A 27392-nucleotide genomic window follows, 5' to 3' on the forward strand; every position below is an offset into this window, starting at 1 on the left:
GTGTGATAATCAGAGTGAGAGCATTTGTGGGGAAGGTAGGGGCTAGTTTACTAAAAAGCAGTCCTGGAGGGAAAAGGTGTCCAGTTACGCTTAAGAAAACAAGTGAACCGAATGAGAAAAGCATGCCTTCACAAAACACACAATTATACACATGCAGTGATCGTGGTTGCAAGGATACTGTTAAATAATAGCCGCCACTCGTAACTGTCAGAGCTTTATGGTTAAGTTGCTGCTCTTTAACCACAGCCAATTTGTCTTTTAAAAGTTGCTTACACTGTACAGCCACTGAATGATGACTGTTGGCAAAGCAAGAATGCTCTTAAGGAATAGAACACAGTAATGTTTATGGAAAGGAAGGGCGATATGTATGTCATTTTATGTCGCTCTGGGTAAGAGCATCTGCTAAAAGACATAAATAAATGTGATAACTGTATGGCTACACCGAATGTAGGCCTATTTGTCAGAGTAATTTATTGTGTTAACTACCACTCATGTTTGTTTGTTTATTTTTTGTTTGTTTGTTTTTTGCTAAATGGATATTATGGAATTTTGTCTCTCAACTGGTGAGGACACTGAACATTTTCTAACAAGCATAACCATCTTCCTTTGAAAAAAAAAATAGTAAATTAAAATAACAAAACATTTTTTATTTTTGTAAAATGGGGTTGTTTGATGCTGTGTTTTTCGTTTTAATGGTGGCCTTTTTTGTAAATGTATTGATTTGTTCAAATGCTGTTTCATGCTGTCTCCCTAATTTAGATTCAGATTGGGTTTTGTGCCATAAAAATATGGCTCTGATTGCAAATAAATAAATATTAGTAATAAAATTAAATAAGTAACTTCCCCAGTACTGCATATGGTTTTATGTTGGCAAATCACCATCACCAACAGACACAAATACTGAAAATGTATTAAAAAAAATTTGTGGGAGGATTTCTCAATGATGTTTTAATAATTGTCCTCAGTAAAATTGCTTTGTTAGTCAAAGCGAATTTGTTTGTTCACTAAATGCAAAAATAATTTTGCGTGAACTACTCATTTCTAATTCTAGTGCAGCCAACTAAAAATTTGCAATATAAAATCTTCCATGTTGTCACTATTTAAATTACTTATATATAAAGTTACCTGCGATCTTTGCTATTGAAGGGAAATATATGTCTTGTAAGGCAAGGCTGTATGTATGATTGTTCAACATGGACACACAATAGACCTCAACCATTAACACACACATCTCAATAATGGTGACAATCAACAAACATCATTAAGTTAAAAGATGTGCTCCTAACATCACCACAACTATTAACTAACAAAATAACAGCACAAATTAAGTCAGCAAACAGAAAAAAATAAGCTTATAACACTATCCAAATAATTTATTCATGTTGCAATGCATAATGGGAAATCACACTTCAGCAACACTGTTCAATATGAACTTGTTCATTCAGACAACTCTGTTTGACTAGTTGGGACAACATTTGAGGGAATATTGTTGGTCTAACGTGTTTTTATATAGATGCAAACTAATTTACATCTCGAGTGTCTGTGACTTAAAACCCCCCATAAGCTGGACAAAATGCTATTTTATTTTTACAGTATATATATATATATACACACACACACACACACACATATATCACACACACACACACACACACACACACACACATACATGCATTTCTCTGTCATTTATGTAGAAAATTTATGAATATATGATTATTAAATTAGCAAGATAAAAACGTTATTTTTTCCACATTTTCTGCTCTTAAATGAATATTCTGAGTTCCTTACAAATTAAGCTTAATGGACAGCATGTGTGGCATAATATTAATTACCACAAAAATGCATTCAAATCCCCTCTCCTTTTCTTAAAAAAAGCAAAACAGGTTACTGTGAGGCACTTACATTGGAAGTGAATGGGGGCCAATTTTTGGAGGATATAAAGGCAGAAATGTGAAGCTTATAATATTATAAAAGTATGTGTGCTTTTTTTTTTATTTGCAAGGTATGGCTCAACTTACCCCACTCCAAACCCCTCAAATAAACCAAATCTGACCTTCATCCTCATACCATCAAGTATTCCTGCATCTCTGTATTGGATGTTGGATCTGTGACCTAAAAGTGATAAGGAACAGTCAACTACATCAGCAATGAACCAATTCCTCACTTGCAGTCTTTAAAGTCAAGGACCTTGCTTTTCATTTTCATTTCTCAAGTTAGTTTTTATTTTTACATCCCTCACCCCACAGGAAGTCTCTTTAGGCTGCGTATTGTGCACAGCGCTGGCCTGTTCCCTGCTGAGAGCCCAATCGTGCTACGCAATGACCAGATTTGTTTTCAAAGCCTCCCCCTGCTGGTCGCCTTTATGACCGTCCCTTTATAGGCTACTCAAAAGCATGGAAAAGTGCACTTATATGAATTTATATGGAATGGGGAAGAAAAACATCAACACTGCGTATGGAACCGTATTTACGGTGCGTCGAGTTTAAAAAGAGTTACGGCATTTAAGACCTATCCCAGTGGATTTGGCCATTGCAAAACATCTGCTTCCTGTATGGGAATGGGACTAACTCTATCCCCACACACACATTCAAACACACACATGCACACACACAGACCCTCAGGCTTACTCCACACTCTTAGGGCCCTTGCTTTCCTTTCACAAGGCCGTCCAATCACAATAAACTTTGGAAAGTTCTCTAATGAGATTCGGGGTAGCCCTAGAGATCTGCCTCCCAGTGCATGCCTGAGCACCTTCATTGTATTATTCCACACAGTGAACAAAGAGAACACTGCACTCTTCCAGAAGAGATCTCTCTCCCTCAGAAAGGATGGGCTCTAACTACAGAGCACCCCATGACCCCATGGGTCAAGCCTCAAAAGAGGGGAGAAGCACAACTGAATCAGCTATAATAGTCTAAAAAAAAAAAAGGCAAACATGTTTACTACAGTATGTGTGGTGCATTATTTATGTGTTTCCTACACTGTACTTTCTATCTTTCAACATTAATGTAATGGAAATGTACTATCAGGAATCTTAAAGTAGAATGAAGGACTTCTTAAAGGCAAAATCATGCTATTTAAAAAGATAGAGTACAATGCATGAATAGTCTTTGGAAATTCCATATGAAATCATGCTCTTTTTAAACCTTCACCAAAAAAATTGTCACTATTTTGTGTTGGGTTGTTGCCGGGGTATTGCTATGCGGTTGCTAAGGTGCTCTGAGTAGTTTTTAGTATTTTTGCTATGCGGTTGCTAGGGTGTCCTAGGTAGTTGCTCACAGACCCAGGTCAAAAGAGCCCATCTCCAAGTATCTATAGTTTTCGAGATATGATTTTGGCCCCTTCTTTAATGGGATTGTTTTTGCATTGTAAGTGTGATCACTTAGAACAGTAATGGCACACCTCACCTCAACAAGTCTGTAGCACAAAGTATGGCCAATAGTAATAGTGATGCTTGCTTTAGTAAACACTAATACTTCAACATAATGAAGCCAATCATGAGAATCAATGGACAGCTTAAAGGGACAGTTCACCCAAAAATGAAAATGCTCTCATTATTTACTCACCCTCATGATATCCCAGGAGTGTATGACTTTCTTTCTTCACCAGAATACATTTGAAAAACATTTGAAAAATATCTCAGCTTAGAAGGTCCTTAAAATGCAAGTGGATGGTGATCTGATATTTGAAGCTCCAAAAATCACAGACAGTCATCATAATTGTCATTGATACAACTCCAGAGGTTAAATTAATATCTTCCAAAGCGATTTGCTTACTTTAAATATTTTCTGGGAAGCTTCACGAGAGGGTGGAGTTCAAGCGGTCTCTCATGTGATGTATTACCATTGCCATGGTACAGACTTAATCTCATGTTCTCCACTCGGCTGAGCACCATTGTGAGTTAAGAAACAGATTAATACAGATCAAACCCAAAACCAACCAAGCTACTGTACAGCGTTCCTCCTCCTCACTTGTAAACAGCACTGCTCTTCCAGCTGTGCCACATGTGCGTCAGTTCTCACGTGTTTCAAATGCCAATGCGATTACATCACAAGTACATACCACTGCAGAATAGAGCATGATTTAGTTAAAAGTACTTAAATATTTATCTTTTCAGCACCAAAAGCGATCATGAAGACATTAATTTAACCGCTGGAGTCATATGCATGATGTTTATGCTGACAGTCTGTGATATTTGGAGCTTCACAAATTGTATCAAAATCCACTTGCATTTTAAGGGCCTATTGAGCTGATATATTTTTCTAATTTTCTTCATTAGAATATGGTAAAGAAAGAAAGTCATACAAACCTGGAATATCATGAGGGTGAGTAAATAATGAGAGAATTCTTCATTTTTGGGTAAACTAACCCTTTAAAGTTGTATTTGGAGATGGGAATTGCTGGGCAGTCGAACCGTATGCCTGTGGGATATGAGTCATATTATCTCCACAAGCATCTGTCCCAAAGCTCATATGCCCTAGCAACTTCTATAGGAGGGGCAACTGGGACTTTTATCCAGAGTGTTGACGTCCTCCTCCCCCAATTGCCCCTCAGGAGCTTCAAAATCAGACAGATATCTTGATTATTTGTCGTGTCTTCAAGGAGGAATAAACAACATGCCTTGAGGACAGGCCTGGATAATGTAGGCCTGGTTTGGATTCTGGGGTCGTTTAACCATCATCATGCTGAGGGGGTAGAGGAGAGGTGGAGGAGGGGTCGATCTTTAAGTTGTTCCAGAGTCAAAGAATAATTTAATGTTTCAAGAAAAATGGTTGTGGAGAAAAGCACAGTGGGGACAATGACAAAGATCTCAATGGGACACATTTTAATAATAATAACAATGCTCTGAATATTATTTATGAGTTTTCTCCCTTAAAATAAACAGGAAAGATTTGCAGTCAGAGCAGCTGCTTTTTGTTTGGTTTTTTTTGTCATTTCATTTTTATGGTGTTTTAGAAGGGGTGACAATAACAAAGGGAGTTGCACAACAATGCACGACACTTGCAACTCCTGTAAATGTTGAATTTGTATGCAATATGTTCAGTTTGAAAACATCCATGATGTTAATTGAATGTAGGGATTTGAACAAACCCTAATGTTATATCAAATGTCAGTCCATACTATGGCCATGAATTATACCTCAAGTCTTGAAAGTTGTTGAGAAGAATACTGCTATAACTTTTTTTAGCAATCTGACATGTGGTTTTCATCTGCCGTATGATAAAGTATAAAAATAAAATACCATAGACATTGAAAGATGTAAACTATTCCTAGGTATACCCTGTAAATGTAGCCAAGTGGAGAAATGTAATTTAATTTAATTTAATTCTAGTTATAAATTGGACACGGCCCCTTTAAGAACCCGAGTTTTGCAACACCTGCTTTCCAGCTTAGAAACATGAGAACATATGCTAGGTAGGAGAGCTCCCAGTTTTGTTCATCGGTTGAGAATTATTTGGGTAAATATCAACTATTACTATTACTATTATTATTATGGGTTTGACTTAGGCCAGTAAGCAACCGTATAGCAATGCTCTGGCAACAACCCACAACTCCCTAGCACTGTGATGCATCGAAGAGCACCACTCACATTTTGTATGAAAAAAATATGTATATATAAAATAATAATAAATAAAAATATCCTTGAATGGCATTAAGCATGTTTATGCCCTAAACAATGGGTCATACATAACATTCCCAACCAATAAATAACTCATTAACATATAAAGAGCTTTTTATTGGTCTCCATGAATTAACGGTCCATTTGTTGACATTGGTAGTGCATAAGGTTCGACTCAACAGTACAATAACACAATACAACCAGTGCAATAAAACAAATAATAGTAAATATTAAAACTGTAATTAATAAACCCTGGGTTTTCACAAATGTAAATTGATTGCATGCAATGAAATTAAGTTTAACAAATGTTAAAGAATTCACTTTTAATTCACTAATCTCAACAAGAAGCAAAAAGCAATTTTGAGTGTTGGAGGATCAACAAATACATTAGCAGTACTTGTTGCTGTTATAAATTACAAGCATTTTCTTTTGCACTTATTAGACACTTGAAAGTGATGATTGAAGTGAAGAATAAAGTGATTAAAGGGAATAATTCTCTTTTATGAATAGCCCTTCTCAAGAACAGCTGATTTATGTCTGTTCTGTGCAATCCTTACATGATGTGAGCGTACAGCTTGTAAGAACATTTTCTTGAGAAAGATGAAATTAGACCTTTCTCTTACAATGCTCAGCCAGTCTTGAAAAACAAGAGCTCTGTGCTGTGTTCCAGCTGGGACCCATTACAAACACTGTGCTAATTCATCCCAGTGCCCAGAGTTTGACACTAGTGGGCCATGCCCAGCAGGTCCTGTGCTGGGATCAGAGGTCCTGACCTGTCCTTTGCCCTTCAAGAGACCCCTTTGCCTCTACGCTTTTCCTAACAGCAATCCTGTTGATTCAATTAAAACCAGAGAACATAGCGACACCCTGTGACAAAAGGCTTGCTGCAATGCGAACAGTCCATGGAAAAGCTAGCAAAGGCAAAAGGACCGTCCATCACTGCACAAATGTTCTATTACCATGAGGAGCCAAATGGGATGATGGAGAGTAGAAAGGCAGAAGGGGGGTAAATATAGGGTGAAGATGGCCAAAGGGGGACATCTCTCTCTCTCTCTCTCTCTCTCTCTCTCTCTCTCTCGTTTTTTAAGAAGAGATGCTACTGGACCCCAACATTGGTGACAGTGAATCAGCTAAGAAGGAATCGGTGAGATTGAGTGACTGCCAATGAAGGGATTATCACTGACACAGCATCTAGTAAGGTAAACTGTGAAGGATAAGCAAGAGTAACTTCGCTCTCCTTTAGTTTAAGGGTCGTGGGCTTCAATTGAACTCTGTGTGCCCCTGAAAATACTTCAATCTTTGTAATAAGTCAGGGTAAACAATTATGACAAATACTGAAATTAGATCCATTCATCTAATTTTCTCATTGTATGTACTGTATGTACAATTTAAATGCAAGTAGACTCAGCCATAGTTTCAATTAGCACTTTAGAGTAGAGAAAGAGGCCATATTTTTACATAATTGATGGTACTGCAAAGGCATTACTTGACTCTTTTTAGGAGGGCTAAAATCCATCTCAGACCCCCTAAAACTCTGTGACTTTTAGGCAATCAGCACGCAAGTGTTTTACACAGCTGCAGCCACAACGTTGCACTGGTTTGAAGCATGAGACATTTCCCACCTGTAAAGACTGACTGTAGCACGAGCCAATAGCACTGGAGTTTGAGCTGTGAAGATGCATATCATTGGTTAGACCAAATGAACAAATCTGCCACATGTCCTCATTCGATTCGTGAACGAGCGAGGATCAGTGGCTGTTGACCGATTGAAGGAGAGGAGGAGGGATGTTGTTTGTTTAAGACATCAGGTCATAATTAAAACCTGCAGTTACTTTTAGGTATTTTTTGGATACCTTGATGGTCATGGACAGCAGTTCACAAAATGATATGCTTTGTTGTCATTTGCAGGGAAAAGGTATGTGATATTTAAACACTGCTAAAGTCTCTTTGTAGAAATGGTCATTTGAATAAAGAACAATTAGACTTCTTTCAGTCCTGAATGTCTTTATGCTTTATCAATGGTTTAACAATTCAATACACATAAAAGACTTTCATTTGTTACCACCTACTGGTGTAAAAGTGTGATTTACAAAAATGGTTACCTAAACAATTAAGTGAACAAATCTGAACTAGTCGGTTTCATTTATTTAAAAAAATTGCGACAATATTCTGAATGAATATTAGCTGGCTTGAATCTTGAATGATGTAAACAGAGTTAAAAACAAAACAAAACACTATTTCTGTTTAAGAGTGAAATACATTAAATGTGCACATCTAGTGTCATTGGGGGCGGGGGCGCCCCCCCCCCCAATTGTACATACAACAAAGAAACATTATCATTATTGCCAATGCTTCTTATACCTTCCCTTCTCACCGTTAAAAATGTATGCAATCTTTTGATCGTATTTTACTTTATCTGCATTTACAATCCTTTTCACAATTCCTAAATTAAAGAGCAAGATGACTATTTAACAGTACCTTAATTGCATCAATTTGTCAATTAATTAATACAAACATTTACCACAAATACCTTCATTTAAGCAACTTAAACCTATATACACATAATAAATATAATTAACATTAAAGTATGCCACCAATGCTGTTAACTGAGCTTAAATGTTTTTAAACCCAGAACATTCCTTTAGGGTCCTTAAGTCATGTATAATTTTCACAACACATGTTTTCCAGAGTTTTTTGAAAATTAAAATTTAGGTTGGAAAGATATATTTTCAATATTCTGTTGGTTGAACAATAAACACTAAGGTACGCACAATGGTACAACCAGAGATGTTCACAAGACTTTCATCTAAAGTCCGAGTTAAGTCTGGAGTCTTTAACACTGGAGTCAAATCTCGAGTCTTTTGTCACGAGCCCGAGTCGAGTCTCAAGTCACTTTCATCTTTTATATACAGTATATTTACTGTATATATATATATATATATATATATATATATATATATATATATATATATATATACTGAGTAACGGAATACATGTATACATGTAACAGGATTACGTATTTAAAATACAAAACATAATTAACTGTATTCCACTACAGTTTTAATTTAAATCATTGGTAATTATAATACAGTTACATTCAAAAAGTAATTTGATTACTGAAGAGATTACTTTGCATTTTATTGTCATTTGTTTCATTTAATATTTAGTGCTTTCAGATGGAAAACATTTATACATATAAATGATGCGATCAAAAGTGCATTTGAACAGTGGTGAGACACTTTCTTAAGATGTGTTAAATTCAGAGAAGTAAATTTGAAGCAAGTTTGGAGCAGAAGAAATAGAAATAAGCCTTGTGTAAATTGTTAGCTTTACGCTAAGCTAAAATGCTGTTTCTAGCCATTTTACATGCACGTTACCAGACACGATCATATTTTGTATCAAGAAAATTCACGTTGGATTATAATTTCTTTTTTCTAGTTAAGACCTTTGATATTAGGGCAAAAATTGTATTCTTGATGATCATTTTTGTATTGTTTTCCTGTAAAAATATCTAAAATTCCTTAAAACAAGATCAATTTGATTCATCTTGTTTGAGAAACAACACTGCATAAGATATTTAGGTTTTTCAGAGAATATATTTTTTTGTGTGTATTTTGTCTTACTGTACTGGCAGAGTTTTATAGTCAAAACAAGTGAAAAAATCTACCAGTGTTGAAGAAGTAATCCAAAGTATTTAGAATACGTTACTGACCTTGAGTAATCTAACGGAATACATTACAAATTACAATTTACAGGATGTATTCTGTAATCTGTAGTGGAATACATTTAAAAAGTAACCCTCTCAACCCTGTATATATAATATATATTACATTGCCAAACTGCTTGCGATTTTAGCGACACGTACCTGTTTCGATCAGCTACTCTTGATGTAGAATATAGGCTAAATATAGAAAATTACTCAAAAGTTCATCATTGATATCAAAACTCTTTTTCGATAAATATCAATATCGTTTTATTGCCCAGCCATATCACTAGGTATAGATGCTGAACAAACTTGCAGGCTGTTTTAAGAGAGAGAAAGGGGGCATGTATACCACGAAAACATTAATAAAAGTGCTAGGTTTAAATTGACGCAACCTCTGGTCGGCGATCCATATGAGCTATGTAGCTACACCACCCAATATTTGCAACAGTACAATATTAGCTTGCTTTGTGTGTTAATTAATTTTACTAATATTTGAGAATATGTCCTTCCTGAAGCTCCTGCTTCTGAGGGCACAATCAAATGTGAGCACAAATGGCATGGCGGGTGCGGTCTAGTTTAATGGGACTCTAATCACTTCGGCTTTACACAGAAATACATCATCAAATTCTATGATATGGGTCCGATCAATCATGACACATGGGGAAATGTGTAAAATGATGTAATAAAACCATACAAATAAAACAGAAATTCTTCCTTTAAAATATTAATAGTTAAGGTTAAGAGTCAAGTCTGAAGTAATTTTAGGTTGAGTCTGAAGTCTATTAAAATGCGACTCGAGTGCGACTCAAGTCTGAGTCTCTAACTCGAGTCCACATCTCTGGGTACAACCCACTGAGCAGACTTCATTGTCGTCAAAGTAACTATGCCGTTGACTAGGGTCCATTATATTATTATTAAAAATTCAATAATTAAAGCTGAATGTAAAGTTTGCCAATACCAAACATTGCCAAACATACATGTATCCATTACATTTTGAACCAGTAAAGTAACCATTTTCTTTCCCAAGCAGATCTCCACCACCTTAGAAGAATCTACATAATGAACTAAAAAGCGCAGACGTCAGGTAGCACACCCTCTCCTTCCCCCATTGCAATGCTCAAATCCACTTGATATCCCTCTATGGTTTGTCCCCCTCTTTTAATCAAGCGTAGGAATTACCAGGGGAAGTGATTAGGTACTGGTCTTTATTTTTTCTTTTTATCAGCGTAATCCTTTCAGCACAGTAAAAAGAAAGACTCTACAGATATCCTGGTATTGTGGCCCACTTTCTCTTTCACAAAGGGACTGCTGCATGGCTCCCTTTTGAAATTAGAGTGGCAAAATAAAAGTTATTGTTTGCCACTTTTATGCATTTTTTCCCACCCGCCCCTCAACGCAGGGTCCACGTCTAGGATTTGTCCAGCTAAACATCTTGGCAATTTATGGGCAAAACAAAAGGGGAACGGTCCTTACGCATTTTTCCTGTCAATCAAGACGTTAATGGCCATATAACTTTGTGACTGTATAAAGGTGTTCAGCTTATCAATTATGGACACAACAGACAAAGGTGCTTTTGAACTGAACAATAAACATTGTAACCGTTATACCACCAGTCAAAAGTTTGGACACACTTTACTGAATCATGATTTGTAATGATCTTAAACACCTTTTGATTTAGTGGCTTAAATGTGCTTTATGCTCTTATGCTTACATGCCTTAAATAAGTAGACAAATAAAAATCGTGCTTATGTATATGTTATTTTAAAAAAAAACTGTACATATACTGTAAATGTATATATATATATATATATTTTCATACATACATTAGTTGGACCAGATAGTGATTGAAGAGCGGCCCACAAGTGTTCAGCATACAAGTGAACTCCAACTACACCTGAAGAATCTAGCATATAAGAGAGTTTTGATTTGTTTCTTATTTAAGGTTACTACACCATTTTTATACTTCCATTTGTTTTATTTAATAGTTTTAATGAATTCTCTATCAAAGTCCTTTTACACTTACTATCCATGTAGCAAAAGCACAAGATGAATTGCAGACAAATGGCCCTTTCACACCAAATCTTCAGCATTTGTGGTATGATGTTGATTGCCTCAAAAATGAATTTCAACTTGCCCCTCCTTTTCTTTAAAAAAAGCAAAAACCTGGGCTCCAATGAGGCACTTACAATAGAAGTGAATGGGGGCCAATCTGTAAACATTAAAATACTCAATGTTTCAAAAGTATAGCCAGAAGACATAAACTATATGTGTGCAAACGTGACTTTATTGTGATAGCATTGCTTACTACCCTTTGATATGTGAAAAGTTCAATCCAAATTTACAACATTATTACCATGACAACGTAACGGCATAAACTCTATAATCCTAGTAGTTTAGTCTGTTTCAAAAACTACAATTTAAACAACTTTATAGCATAAATAATACACAAGTTTTAAAAGAAAATTAATGTAAGTGCTTTCATAAAATTATAAGCTTCTCATTTCTGCCTTTTAAACCCTCCAAAAAATGGCCCCATGCACTTCCAATGTAAGTGCTTCACTGTAATCAAGATTATTTTATTTTTTTTAGGAAAGGAGGGACACGTCAAATTATTTTGCTGTAATCAACATCATGCCACAAATGCTTGCAAATTGAGCTTGACTAGTTTTGAACCCAGCATATTCCTTTAATAATAGCAGCCAATATTTCCATTTAAAATCAGAGGAGCTTAATTCTCAAATTAAAATAAAAAATTAAAATAAAGCAAATATTTTTTGTACCGGTAGAGTACAATTGTATAAAAGTTTCCAACTTCCCAATAAATAACTTTAAAGGCCACAATGTTTTCTGACTGACACAATTACTGACCTTACAGTGTTTCACAATTCCACCAGTACACTCAATAAGGCTTAATGAGAAAGCTTGTGAAGGCATCACAGTAAATCCTGCACTTAAACCAATGGATTGTATTGGTGGGATTTTGTGTTCTTCTCTCTGCATTCATAGACCAGCTGCAGCTCGTCTCAGTGGCTCGAGTTACCATAGTTCCAATTATCCCCCCCCACCACTTGAGGAGTGCACATGAGGGCAGATGAGGGAGGGATACAGGCATAGAGGATGTGGAGACAGAGAGGAGTGGTGGATTGTATTGTCCCAGTGTAGTTTATCATTTTTATGCTCTTCTGTGAAATGATTTGGAATCAATGTAAGTTAGCCAAAGACATGCATAATAATTCTGTCCCTGCAGGCATTTCAAAGCAGTTTCACATGCTACAGACAGATGGGTAAATTAGTAACAGGGGAATCTTTCTTCTATATGGAACTGTCATGGCAATCACAATACAAACAGATTCAAATATAGCTGGACTAAATCAACCCCTTTAATATGAAATGCTTGATAATTTAACCAACAGAAGAATGGACTGTATAGTTAACCATCAGTTATTTGACATATTTAGCTTGTGCAGAATGCACCTTATTGGTGAAAACAAATTAAATCATACTTCACCCTATAGTAATAACTGTATATACTTGTGATTTTGTGGACAATATGACTCTCTATTTACTCTGATGGTTATGTTCTCATGACGTTATTAATTGGTTTACAACATGTAAAGTTTAAAAAGAGCTGCAAATTATTAGGTTGCTTCAGTCAAATTAAAATAACTTTAAAGGCCACAAAAGTCTTAAAAGTCTCCCCAAATTTGTACATTCAGTCAGAACAATACAAATAGCCCAGGTAAAACTACAACAGTGTTTTCCTGCCTTTGTCCCAAGGCTGCTAGTATAGGCTCCAACACTCCCCGTGACCCTACATAGGACAAGCGGCTATACAAGATGGATGGATGGATGGATGGATGGATGGATGGATGGATGTACAAAGTTTGGCCTAGAAAGGTCAAATAAAACTGCCAAATAGATATGAGCTGCCTATTTGGCCAAAAAAGTCCAATAGGGTTAACCTGAGAGAAAACTTTGAATGTATAGGATGTTGCTGTGAGACAGAAGGGGTGTTTGAAGCAAGGGTGTTACCACAAATGCAATAATTGAATAATCAACCATGAAAGTAAAGCATATAAGTAGAGCACTATTGTGAATATTGTGGGGGGAGGGGTTAAAGTTGGCCTTAGTTAGTTTCAGCAGCAGACTTCCTTTTCTCTGCCATTCCACTAACCCTTTTACGACAACACAGGAGAAGTGAGACAGCTGGTGCTCTGGCTGAGGGTGTTTATTTACCTCCAGCAGCAGCAAAGGAAAACTGCTCCACAAAAGAGGGCACATGAATGGGCTCTCACTACCGTAGCCTTCCTAAAGATCTTTATGTGGGCCTTCTATTTAAGCATGGTACTTTTTTGTTTGTTTCTTATAACAGCAGAAGAAGGCTGTTGGGATATATTTTCGAGAGAAGAAGTGACCTAACAAACTGGATCTGGCAGAAATAAAAGGGTGGAAAAAAACTGTAAATGAGTTACAAAAGAACTATGATGACTTTTGTCAAAACTAACCAGGAAAATGGCACATGGTGTTTAACTTCACTAGCTTTTATTAGAAGAATATGGAATACTTAAGCAACACCTCATCGTGGAATTGAATGAGTTTAAATGGTCCCTTTAAATATGTCTGCTTTACATCACTGTTGGAATGCTTTATTTGCCTTTGTTTGTTTCTTACATCATAGACATGGAAATGATAGAAATGCATCAATGGGTAATGTGTCATACAGTGCAAAACGTTCATGGAATATGATTACTATAATTACAACACTGTGAATATGTCCTGTGGTTAAAGAAAGAGCGATCTGCCTTTCTCATACAAAGTTTGGGTGTGACAATTATCCGATAGATGTCACTTTCTGGGGGTAAAAGGCACGTTTGATTTCATTTTTTCCCCAAAACACTTAATAGCAACATAAACTTGCAAATCACTTTTCTAAACACCATGTATAATGGTTGATTTGGAAGGAAATTGATCTAATATTTAATAATGTTTTAAATGTTGTAATTTGAAAATCCCTGAAATTATCACATTTATTTTCAAGGTTTTGTTCAAGGTGTTTAAATCAAAAGTGTTTCGATAACTGCCTAATAAGTGTAAGGATGATATTGCAGGGGCTAAAGGCCCCCTTAAAACACATTATTTTTCTTAAGTGGGAGAAAAGATTTATTTGAAAGAATATTCAAAGTGGGCTCAAATTGACTGATCCAAGCACATTGGATAATTATTTGTTTATGGTATACATGAGATGTTATGAAATTAAAATGTGTGGTGGAGAAAACAGTTAGACAAGTATCTATATCCACAGTAAAATGAGTTCTATTTTGACATAACCTGAAAGGCTGCCCAGCAAGGAAGAAGCCACTGCTCCAAAATCACCATAAAAAAGCCAGACTAAAGTTTGCAAGTGCACATGGGGACGACGATCTTTATTTTTAGAGAAATTACCTCTGGTCTGATTAAAAATAAATTAACTTTTTGTCATTGTTATGTTTGGAGGAAAAAAGGTGAGGCTTACAAGCCAAAGAACACCATCCCAACCATGAAGCATGAGAGTGACAGCATCATATTGTGGGGTGCAATGCTGTAGGTGGGACTGGTGCACTTCACAAAAAAGATGGCATCATGAGAAAGGAAAATTATGTGGATATATTGAAGCAACATCTCAAGACAAGCCAGGAAGTTAAAGCTCAGTACAAATGGGTCTTCCAAATGGACAGTGACCCCAAGCATGCCTCCAAAGTTGTGGCAAAATGGCTTAAGGACAACAAAGTCAAGGTATTGGAGCGGCCATCACAAAGCTCTGACCTCAATCCGATAGAAATTTGTGGGCGGAACTGAAAAAGCATGTGCGAGCAAGGAGATCTAAAAACCTGACTCAGTTACACCAGTTCTGTCTGGAGGAATGGGCAAAAATTCCAGTAACTTATTGTGAGAAGCTTGTGGAAGGCAACCCAAAAGGTTTGACCCAAGTTAAAAAATGTAAAGGCAATGCTACCAAATACTACCAAAGTGTATGAAAACTTCTTACCCACTGGGAATGTGATGAAAGAAATAAAAGTTGAAATATATCACTCTTTACTATTACCCTGATATTTCACATTCTTAATATAAAGTAGTGATCCTAACTGACCTAAGACAGGGAAAGTTTTCTATGATTACATTTCAGAACTTTTGAAAAACAAAATTTTAAATGTATATGCTAATGTGCATGTAAACTTCTGATATATATATATATATATATATATATATATATATACACATACACACACAACAAACTTAATTTCATTTGAAATCTTTAATTTAAATATTTATACATTTATTAAGAAATGTACAGACAAACAATAAACAAGCAGGATACTGAAAACAAACGGTCCAGTGATGACCCATCTACATTTCAAAACAGTACCAACAGGAAAAACAAATACAGCTTTGATTAAATGAGGTACCAGCAGTAAAGAGTTTGCAGACTAACTTAAGTGCAAGAAGTTTGCAACCAGTTCGAGTATATACAAGTCTTTCACTCCAGAGACATACAAATAGACTAACAAAGGTTGCCCTCTTCTGGTGTAAAAAAAAAAGAATCTCTCATTTATCCCCTAAATACTTCACCAGTGAGACCTAAATCACCTAATATACACTGAGGGGTAAAAAAAGATATTGATTTCTTCAACACAAAGTGTATCATTACTAAATTATGGCTTGTAAAGTGTATGTTCAGCTAAACTTCATTTAGAAAGTGTTATCCTTAAAAATTAAGAACGTTTTTTCCTTTATGTTTTAGATAATCAAAGATACAAGGGCAACAAACAAACAGAAATAAATTAAATAGTAGAAAAAAACTAACGTATCTACAATTTTTCTGTGTCTTATCTTGACCAAATGTTTATAAAAAATTACTTTCAAAATATGTTTTTAGTTACTTGTTATTAACATATTAGCACAAACTAAATATGCTCCGGTCATTTTCAATTAATATAATTTAGTTTGTAATAAGTAATGTAGAGGAAGAACATGACATTCAATTGTTATAAAACAGTCTTATGGTCATGTATAAGGGGTAGATGTATAAATAAAAAATGTGAAATGCATGAGATCCGTCTCATTGAAATATAGCATCATTTTTTTATCAAAATAATTTAGTTATTTGCCATTCTGGTGTAAACATTTAGAATATAGGTCCATGTAATTCACATTTATAAAGTTTTGATTTGATGAAACATTGCCGTTCTCAGCTCATTTAGTCAATCCAAGATATTTTGTACAACAACTTGGAATTTACCTGTAAACAAAAGAAGAAAAAAGATTTACAAAAGGCAGTGAGGACTGTTATAGTCCAAATAACATTTATTCACATATGCTTGAACAGTAAATAAGCTTTCCCATCCAAATAGCCTAAAATATTCTGAATATATGGTTATATAGCCAAAGAATTAAAAAAGGGTTAAAGGGTGCACTAATATATAATATACTAAAATATGTTGAAAATTAAGTACACTCACATGAGATGAAGACTTTCGACATCAGTTACCCAATAAAAGCGGTTTAATTTTACATGGTGCAGGTCGCCCCCTCATGGGCACTGCCATGTTGACAGCACTTAATGGAAGTCATTTGCCGAGTTATTACCACTTATAATGACAATAATAATAACACGTTTACTTTATATAGCCATTTCAGCCAATGCTCAATAAACATCCATGTAAACAAAACAAGCAAACCAAACAATATAACAACAAACACAATATACACAAACAACAACGGACCCAAAGTCAACAGTATAGTCCAGATTTATATGGTATGGTATTGATAAACAGCAGTGTGATCCACCAAACAGCCTGAACAGAATGAGTGCAAGAGCGAAAGATAAAATGTCCCAACAAGAGGTCCCTGCTGGAGTCATGAAACAAACCGCACCTACCTGCAACTCTCACGGCGCAGATCACCGATAAACGGCACGAGATCAAAGGCCAGTGCAAGCATATGGTGTTGTTCAGCTGTGAGAGAACTCGCGAGCTGCATGGTTAAGGTCCAGCGCAAAACTCCAACATTCGATCCAAAATTTGTATGGATTGAATACAACAATGTCCATAATAGTAATGTGTATTATGAGCTGGATAAAAACACAGACTAAAAGTAACAAAACCGAAGATAAACAAACATATTCGGTGTAAAGCGGCAGCACTTACTAAACAAACTTCCAGTATCCAGGATTACAGATCATCAGTATAGGGTCCAAAACCACAAGTACTTCAGCGACCAATGGGAGCCAGCTAAAATCTAACTTAGTGCACCTTTTAAAAGAGAGAGAAATACTAGGTTAGCAAAAACATACACGATGGCATTAAAGACACCTCTGCAGTCACGACACTCTCCAAGCCCAGGTTGGATAGAGCTCCCCGAATCATCCCACAAGAAAAGGCCAAGTACTACAGAGAAAGAAAAAAACATGGAGATCAATTATTATCCAATTATTTATGGAATAATATTTAACAAAATATAAATAAAATAATATAAATGTCAAAATATGTATATGACAGATTCTTACTTTAGGGGCCTCCTCAAGATATTGCTTTCCAGTGGAAAACGGAGTCAGTAGTGGAAATGTATTATCCTGTAGGACATAAGTGCCCTAGAACAAATTGAGTAAAACAATTGATGTTTATACTAAATACTCCATATGCTTTGCCACTTAACAAATACCTTATTGGTTGAAATGTCAGACCTGATGATTTGTCCTCAAGTTGTCAATTTGTTTTTTGAAGATTGTGCTCCAGAAGTCTTTGCAGACGAACTTCATGATGTCCAAGTCATCTTTGAAACAGGGACAGTCTTTTGTAAACCTTCAGGCAATCAAAATGTCATGAGTACGTTACTATGATTAGAATCATTGAATTAAGGAAAATACTCTGGGCCGATTTCACTAAACAGTTGCCCCACTTTCTAACCTACGTCTCATTCACCTTACCCACACGCAATCTAAAAATGTACTGCATCTTGAGTCTTTGTCATTACTTTCCACGCAAACACGCCTCCTTTAACTTGAATTACGCTCATTACAGATTATGCTTCATTAACAAATATTGCCAGATGCAATTTACATCATGCTATTAATGCAGATTAAGCAAACTGAATTGGATTTAAAACAGGTGTTGTGTACATTTTCTATTAGTCACATCAGCCGTAATTCATTTAATAATGATCAAATGATGGAGAAGAGCGTAATAACCCGTTATAAATCCAGATGCGCAGTTTAGTCAAACGCACTTTCAGCAAAAGTTAGAGACTATTCAGGTGTCTGCATCACAGAAGGGAGTGATGCTGTTCAGTTCCACCAAAGTGTGGCAGATCACGATGGTCTGCTGCATTCTCCGCTATGTAGCGCTAAGAATTGGGCCGCAAGATCGTGATTGCACGTGCAAATATCGCTTAGCATATATTTTGTGGCACATTGGTGCTGTTTCCTGATCTGCACAATCCCTTTAGTGAAACGGGCGCTAAACCAGAGTGCAAATAACCGGCACTTTCACTTGGCACAATTACCCCCTCTGAGTTTTATACACTAATTCAAGCAGTGAACATAAACAACAACAACAAATCATTTTGAACATCATCTAAGTTCAGGAGGCAATAGTAGAAGTTACCTTTCAATCAGTCCTTGTCCAACTCTGAAGCCCATTGCCTCTAGAGTAGATACACATGTCACTCTTTCCTTAGGAAAGGAAATCAGAGCATGATTCAGGCATTAAAGTAAAAACAAAATAATTTTTTTTTTACAACAAAACCAATTCACATTCATACATAATTAAATTTTTTCTTTTAAACTGATTAACAGAAAGCTAAAGGCATCCGACTAAAACATCTGTTGTAGATCTGGAATGATTTTCACAGCCATCTAGTAAGAATGAATGGACCTTGACAATTATCTAATTAATGTGCTAAATAATAAATTGAGACACTGATACAATACTAGTAGTAGCTCTAATGTAAAAATGTCCACCAATCCAATCCAATCTGCTTTTGTCTGTAAAAAAAAAAAGCTCTTTTAGGCCTAACTTATTGATATATTAATAAAGGTAAAGTTACTTATTTGTATTATTTGTTTGTTTTAACTTTTTCACTACTGGTATTGAGCTACAGTATGACGAATTGGTGTGCTGCACACTTGCTACCTTATCAATATCCTCTCGGGTCACCTGCTCCTTGTAAATGTGAGCCACAATCTCCATGTGGAGGAATTCAAACAGAACATCATCTGCCATTGCTGAAAGAGAACATGGAGAAGATCTCCAGACATGTGGAAATGCTCCCAATAAAACACATCTGTAAAAGGATATTGCTGTATAATGTGTCCATAGAATATTACCATATGTAATATTTAAATTACGTAGTAAAACATCAGAAACTGAGCTTTACTGTGAGCATCCAAGCTCATCATACAAACTCAAATATACAGCATGAACTCCTCAATTCTAGGTAAGAGAATCTACATGGTTTGTGTACAAAAGCCCATTCAAATACATTGCCATTGGACGCATGCCTGGTGCGATCTGAGGTTCAAGTTTATTTTGAATTCATTTTCTCCAGAGAAGAATGTTTAAACTTTGTATACACCTGTACACTGTACTTTACAGCCATAAAAAAGCATGTACATTTGATCTCCTGAATCACATATGTTATTTATATGTAAATTAATGATGCTTCTGTAAAGTTTAGACTGTACTGTCAAAACTTAAGCTAGTTTTGAAAAAGTACAAAGTCTCCCAGCAGATTATTTAAAAATCTTGTTCGATACACAACCGAACTAATTAATAATAAAAAATAATAATAAAAACGTGGCATGTACACAAGCACATCATCTCTATGATTTCAGTGAAGACAGACAATAGCTAAGTTAACTTTACTCTTTCAGAGATATTTGAACTTGCTGAATCTGTAGACGCTAATCATGACAGGGCATCCATTTAAACACACACATTTTAAAATACTTACTGCTTGCACGTAGCTTTAGTCGTTAAATAAATATGCATTTATGAATATCCTGCTGAACAAAAGTTCGTCTTTGGTGCAGTAGCACTCATAGAATATGACCAATAGTGCCACCTACTGTTGCGGAGTAACAACTGCGAACAGGTTTAGCGCTAATGCAGTGACAAATATTCACACATTGGTATGCTACACTGTTGATCTCAGAAATAAAAATGATTTTGAGGTGTGATCCAGTTTTGTGTTAATGTCTTTTGTCAGTTTGATAATACCTTATTCAGAGTAGGCCTAGCGCCTTTTATCTTTTTCATGGGAATGTAAACGAGGCTGTGAGGGATGCCTCAGTCAGATGCTTCCAGGTTGTGCTCACCGTTCTGCTAATGAAACATTGGGGAAAGACACATTTTTCAAAAAAAAATTCAAACAGCCTTGTTGCACTATTCCAGTTTTATTACAGGATGTGCTGGAAAAAACTATGGTTGAAAAGAAGTGCGAAAGTAGCTGAGTGATAGCAAGCTAAACTAGGTGGGTAAAGTTTGATGTTGGCTTGACAAAGCCTTGACTGAAAGATTAAACTAGTATAAAAATTGTGAAGTTTGGTTATACAGACATTAAGTCAAACTAATCTAGTCAGACTGCCACATAGTCCGATAAGACAGAGGATGGGAGGATTTTAAAGCAGGTTAAAGGCCTTTTGTGGGTTTGTTCAAATTTGATTTTTTGACAGTTGGAGTTTAAATAAACAAACATTCTACTGACCCCTTTGAAATGTCTGTCAATTGAAGTCTATGGAATATTTAAGATTTTTCATTGTCCACTGTGCAAAAACCATAAGTCTGATCAGTTAGCAAAGACATAGCATACTATTCCAGAAAAGTCTGAAGTTTGCCAAGTTTGGTGGATGTCGCTTGAAAGGAGAAGGTAGTGTTTGCTGCTGGATCTAACCCCGTGGTTTAACCATTCCTGGTCTAACCAACTTTTAAAGATGAAGAGAATATGAATAATATTATGCCAAAAGTCAGTGAAATATGACTTTATAATAAGAGGCAAGCAATTCTTAAAAATGTACAGACTTATCAGTTTGTACTGGACTACATTTGAGTTGAGATTAAAAGGATGAAATTCACGAGAACATACACTCTCTTGTTAAAATCAGCCTTAAAGTTAAGCCTGAACCTAATAAGAAATTCCTAAATTTAATGCAAATGTATTACTTTGAGCTTGGTTACCAATGACCAATATTTTTTCCAGATACTACAATTTCTTAACATCAGTCTAAATTACTTGTAATCTAAGATTCACATCAACTGTTGAAATCGAAGAAATCAAAAGTTAATAAATAATATTATAGTCTGTTATTCTGTTTCTCAAAACTGACACTGATTAAAACATCAGAGAACTAGATACATTCTAATGAAAACCAAAAAGTGTCACTGGTAGATGTCAAAAGTCTGACAAACTCAATGCATTTGGTTGTGTTTCAGATATTGCATCTTTAGACAAACAACCTCCTGAAACATTGTTTCCACCTGGTAACGTGTATCTCTTGTGATAACTACTGAATGGATTGCGTCAAGGGGAGGCCTTCTGAATAATAATCTCACCATAATTTTTTGGGTGGAATTCTTATGACAATGGCTATATTTAACTGTATTAATTTAAGTTTGCAATTTATGTAATTTAATTCCAATGTTTAGAGCTGTCCACTTGTATTCAGATCACCTGAGATGGACATTAATACCAGGTGTAAACAGGGTCTAAAGGACAAAAGGCTTGTGTTACTATGTTCAAATAAGGATTCAATTGTGATTACATAACCCATTCTGCAAAATAGCAGTCTTGGTTGAGGATGAAGGTTCTAAAGAAGGTGGATTAGAAGGGCTGTCTTTGTGTCCCTCCATGGTTTGAGAGGTATCAGTCTCACTGTCTGACTCTCCCACAATGGGTGGTGAACTCTTGTGGACTTCCAAGTGAGAGACCTTCCAAGGGGGAGTAAGTTCTGTCTTGGGGAACAGGGAGCATGGCTGAAGAGTCTTTGTCTGAGCCTCCAGGATGCGCAGCAGGGCTTCGTTGACCTTCTGACTAATGGAGGAGTCCATCTCTGTGGATTCAGGCTTGGGTTGGTGGTTCCTGGTGAAATTGGAAAGTTGTTCCAGGACTTGTATTTGGCGATCCATCATTCCCAGCATGCTGCAATGAAAGGCTTTCTGCTCAGCCAGCTGTTCTCCAAGGCGGTGGTTCAGAATGGTGAGCTGCTGGAGGATGAGGCTGCTGGTCTCCTCAGACGTTCCTTTGAGGAATTGTAGAAAAAGTGTGACTCGGAGAGCATTACTTCACCCAAAAATGTAAAATCTGTCATCACACTATTGTCGTTCCAAACCTGTTTGACTTTCTTTGTTCCAGTTTGAAGTCAGTGAAGCTAAACAGCATTGGTTCTGTTTACTGCATGTCTTGCAACCAAACTTGAGATGCCGACCGTAAATATACAAAAGAGTGAAAGAGATTTGAAAGCTTCGGTGGATGGGAAGATTTTCAGTGAATACCAACTTAATTTTAGTTTGTTCCTTCCACAAACCTGTTGTACTGCTTCAAATGAATTGGAATATAGTGTACAATACATATGGACTACTTTTTTGGTATTGTAATAGTGATTTTTCTTGACACAATCACTTTAACTGAATGGAATGGAGCAGCATGGACATTCTGCCTAACATTGTATTTTGTGTTCCACAAAATAAAGTAAGTCATACAGATTTCAAACAACATTTGGGTGAATAAATGGCAAAATTGTCATCTTTGTGTGAACTAAACTTTAAAATCTGCTTTGTATTGTATTGTAGTTTCAATTTAGAGCAACAAATGAGAGCTCATTTTAAGGAATCATACGCTAATATGTGAGAGATTTCTCTTAGTAAGTTCTGATAAATTACATAATTGCATGAGGTTTACAGCCCAATGTTTGTCTAACCAGATTGAACTTAACCAGTATGTCACCTGGGAAATTATCTTGACTGCAGTCAGCAGTCTCTCTTGTACTTTTAGTGCTTTTGGGATTGCATAGGGATGTCTGTTCGGTCTTCACTGCATAGAGATATTCTCCCGACAAACCCAGAGTCATGACCTCATCTGGTCCTACGTCCCAACTCTGAGGCTCAGAGCTAGCCACATCTTCTGGATCAATACTCTCATCAACATCAAGTTCCAGTTTAGCAGTAAAGTTCTCAGGCTCAGATTTAGGGACTAGGCCTTCAGGCCAAGGACCTGGAAGAGCAGAAAAAAGGGCAATGTGAATACAAATCTTGTAAAATTGTAAATGGTCTGCACTTACATAGCGCCTTTTTAACCTTAATGGTATTCAAAGCACTTTACACTGTGACTCATTCACCCATTCACATACACATTCATACACCAATGGCGGCAGAGCTGCCATGCAAGGTGCTAGCCTGCCATTGGGAGCAACTTGGGATTCAGTGTCTTGCCCAAGGACACTTTGGAATGTGGCCTGCGATTAGTGGCCGACCCACTCTACCAACTGAGCCACAGCCGCCCCAATTGTAGAGGACAACCGATAGGGGATATTGCCAATACAGATAACGAAGGGGGGAGAAAATACCAATAACTGATTAATCAGCCGATAGTTTTTAAACTTGATTAACACAATTTTAAAAAACAAATCTTAGTCATTCTTTACTAGGGCAGGCACAGATATAGACGCTACAAGAGTTCAACATTAACAAAATCCAGTTGCAGTTTATTGTGCTACCAACATCCCAATAATAAGCAGCAAAATACAGATTTGGAGCATAATGCAAGACTTTTGACTATAAATCATACCAGCATAAACTAACTTATTTCAGGACTCTTATTTTGAAATGATAGAATCATAGCCCTGTTACAATGCACTATATTTAAGTATTTACCAAATTAAGCTTTTTATAACCTAAATTCACCAAATTATGTTTTATTTATTTTTTGCAAAACATGAAGTTCGAGACGGGGCACGTTTCTATGTAATTCATTTTCTTTGCACCCCCTCGCTTAAATTTAAAACACTTGAAATCAAATCAAAATAAAGTGAGGATAAAATATGGATGACTATTTTCAATTATAAAAGATTTAGATATGGCAAATCCCCAAAAGGTGTCAGTTTCTGATTCTCACCCACACCTATCAGATTTAACCACCGGAGTCATCTGGAGGACTTGCCCTTATGTGGATTTTGGAGCTTAACTTTTCTGGCACAATTCACTTAAGGACCTAAAGAGCTGAGAAATTCTTCAAAACATCTTTGATTGTGTTCTGCAGAAGAAAGTCGTACAAATCTGAGATGGCATGAGGGTGAGTAAATGATGAGAACATTTTCATTTTTGGGTGAACTATTTCTTTAAGAATTTATTATGAGGGCATTTTTGCCTCCACATTTTGAATTTCATTTATGTCCTTGTTGGTGCCATTTTTCCCCCCAATTTCTGTCTACTCAAGCCAATGTAGTGAAAAGAAGCTACTAATACAAAGATGATAACATTGATGCTTTGTAAAAGGCATGCCAAAAAAAGCTATTTTACTAAAACATTATTTGATAATTATGTCGTTACAAACCCATATAACTTTCTTTAGTGGAATACAGTAGGAGATATAAATAATAATAATAATAATATACATGCTGCTATTTTCCATACAATTAAAGTGAATGGAGATGGACCAAAAAGCTCAAAAAATGACAAAAAGCATCATAAAGTGACATGGGCACTGTACTCCAAGTCTTCTGAGCCATATATTAGTTTTGTGAAAGTACAGATGTTATTTGAAGTAGTGTACAAAATCATTATCTGCTAAAAATGTTCGTCTCTGTATCTAATCCATTTAGATCAGATTTTCCCACAAGCTATCGTTTGGCTTCAGAAAATATAAAACATAGACCATGCATCGTATGGACTACTTCTATGGTATGCTTATGCTGCTTTAAGTCATGTTTGGTATTCAACAGCATCTGTCACCATTCACTTCTATTATATGTTAAAGAGCAGTGTGAACATTCTACATAATATCTTATATTGTGTTCCTCGGAAGAAATAAATGAATATAGGTTTTAATCAGCATGAGGGCGAGTAAATTAGTGCACACAGACAAATCAAATACAAAAGCTGGCAGCAGTACTGTCTGTGTTGTCATCCAGGTCCACGAGTGTCCGTCCAACCAAGCTATGACCATCAGTGAGGTCCTCCTCCTTGTTTCCTGCCTTCGGTTTACGCACCAACATGTTATCCAGCATATGGAAATAACGGAATGACTCTATAGCAGAAAGGCGTGCAGCGGGACTCCGGTAGCTGGCCAGTTTTATCTTGCGGTACTTGTGTTTGAGGCTTTTCCAGCGGTTTCGGATTTGGGTGACGGTGAAGTGGATGCCCCTCTTGGCCAGACTGAGCCGGAGATGACGGAAGAGGGATTCGTTGCGCTGGCGCTTCTTGTCCAGCTCATGGACTAAACCCATCTGCTCTATGAGTGCCAACATGGCAAACGTGTCAGGTTCAGTCCACCACTTGTTGGGCCTCTTCTCGTTCGGGTCCATGATATCCTCCCTGTTTGAGCACCCTAAACAAGCAGCCCGTATGCTGCAAGGCTTTGGAAAGAGAATAGATGAAAGTGTTGGTTCAGAGAACTACCAAAGGTTCCAACTCTTTTTATTATATAAATGCATATAATGTGCATTAGTAAACTGCACTGAGTGATGAACCGGTGTTAAAATAATTCATCAAGAGTAGCCTACTGTTAAAAAAAAAAAAAAAGAAAGTTGCATACAGTTGAGTCCAAAAGTTTGAAACACATTAAAAATCTGGAAATAACTTTTTTATTTTAAACCTTAAAAAATAAAGAATAACAATGAAACATTATTACAGAATTCCTTGCGTCAAATGCATTCAAGATCAGCTGTTCAACCTTTTTCTTTCTGTCTTTACTTTTTTTAATTTTTTTTTATTTCACTTAAATGTTTATGCTCAAACGAGTTGTAATATATATATATATATATATATATATATATATATATATATATATATATATATATATATATATATATATATATAAGCTTATTTTTTATATAGAAAAAATAAGCTTTTTCGCTACCTGTCTCAGTCTCAAATTTTTGTATTTCATTATTACCATCTAGTTAAGTGACATTCACTATAAACCTGTGTATTCATCAAAATTATGACAGTACCTTCATTTATTGACAGAGTAGTTCGGTTTAGGCCTCCTTTACATACTGTTAGCCTCTGCATCGGCAGAAATGCAGTAAATAACAGAACGCGTACAATTTCGAGCAAATATCGTATACACGCCCAGATGTGCACGAGAATGTGCTTCTGAGCGCACAATTTAGTGAGTGCACTATCTGCGCTTTGCCGTTGTCGTTAACAGAGCAAGCATGCCAGCACTGTCAATACATTTACCAGTTTGCTCTTGCCAAGTGTTTCTCAGCTTATGGCCGCTCTTAAAATATAGATGACTATTGCATGTGAAAGAAGTTGATTGTCATCGACAAGCGGAGAATATCTGTTTACTTCAAAGTAAGCTTTTTTCTCTCTGATGTCCTCATAGAAATACAAATAACGGATGGAAAGGCAATGCATCTGAAACGGGAACTTAAAATGGGCGGGGCTAAGTGGCTCCAGGATTGTTTCTACGATGAGTCCAAATAATGATTTTTCTATTTCAACTCTTCACCGTGTATTTTCAATTCTATGACTATTAACGTTTCTCTGTGTCATTATTTAAGTGAAAATATTGTCCAGACCATTTCTTAAGCAGGACAAGGACGGCGGTCTCACGTGACTTGTGTTACTTTACTCATCGCTGATGAGGATGGACCAATTACATCTGTTTGTGTTTGTGATTTTGTTGTTGTTGTTTTTTTTTAATAATTTTTATACAGATTACTGAGGCGGATTTTTGCTTTTTTTATTTCAGGTAATAATTTGTTGAAATAAATTTTACTTAATGATGATACATTTTAGTGTACTAAATGTCAGCATTAGAACAGAACAAGAGACTATGACAGAACCCTCCAAAGATTTGAAAAGGGCTCAA

The 27392-nt window shown here is 36.1% G+C and overlaps 2 protein-coding genes across 2 annotated transcripts; both read right to left on the reverse strand.

The window, feature by feature from the left end:
* Window positions 1-15618: 15618 nt before the first annotated feature.
* On the reverse strand, window positions 15619-20404 carry LOC127631508 (trafficking protein particle complex subunit 6b-like). The gene is made up of 7 exons (XM_052109652.1): window positions 20313-20404; window positions 19493-19584; window positions 18965-19032; window positions 18046-18163; window positions 17869-17952; window positions 17656-17749; window positions 15619-16602 (listed from the first exon to the last, which is right to left on the reverse strand). The coding sequence occupies exons 2-7, from the start codon at window positions 19580-19582 to the stop codon at window positions 16565-16567; spliced, it is 492 nt and encodes a 163-aa protein (XP_051965612.1). The 5' UTR covers window positions 19583-19584; window positions 20313-20404; the 3' UTR covers window positions 15619-16564.
* A 368-nt stretch (window positions 20405-20772) lies between these two features.
* On the reverse strand, window positions 20773-26922 carry LOC127631504 (uncharacterized). The gene is made up of 4 exons (XM_052109647.1): window positions 26524-26922; window positions 25464-25926; window positions 23301-23567; window positions 20773-22596 (listed from the first exon to the last, which is right to left on the reverse strand). Exons 1-4 carry the CDS (start codon window positions 26527-26529, stop codon window positions 22106-22108), a joined length of 1227 nt encoding a protein of 408 aa, XP_051965607.1. The 5' UTR covers window positions 26530-26922; the 3' UTR covers window positions 20773-22105.
* Between the last annotated feature and the right edge of the window lie 470 nt (window positions 26923-27392).

This window comes from Xyrauchen texanus, chromosome 38 (assembly GCF_025860055.1).
Source record: "Xyrauchen texanus isolate HMW12.3.18 chromosome 38, RBS_HiC_50CHRs, whole genome shotgun sequence".
In the NCBI taxonomy this organism is placed as follows: Eukaryota; Metazoa; Chordata; class Actinopteri; order Cypriniformes; family Catostomidae; genus Xyrauchen; species Xyrauchen texanus.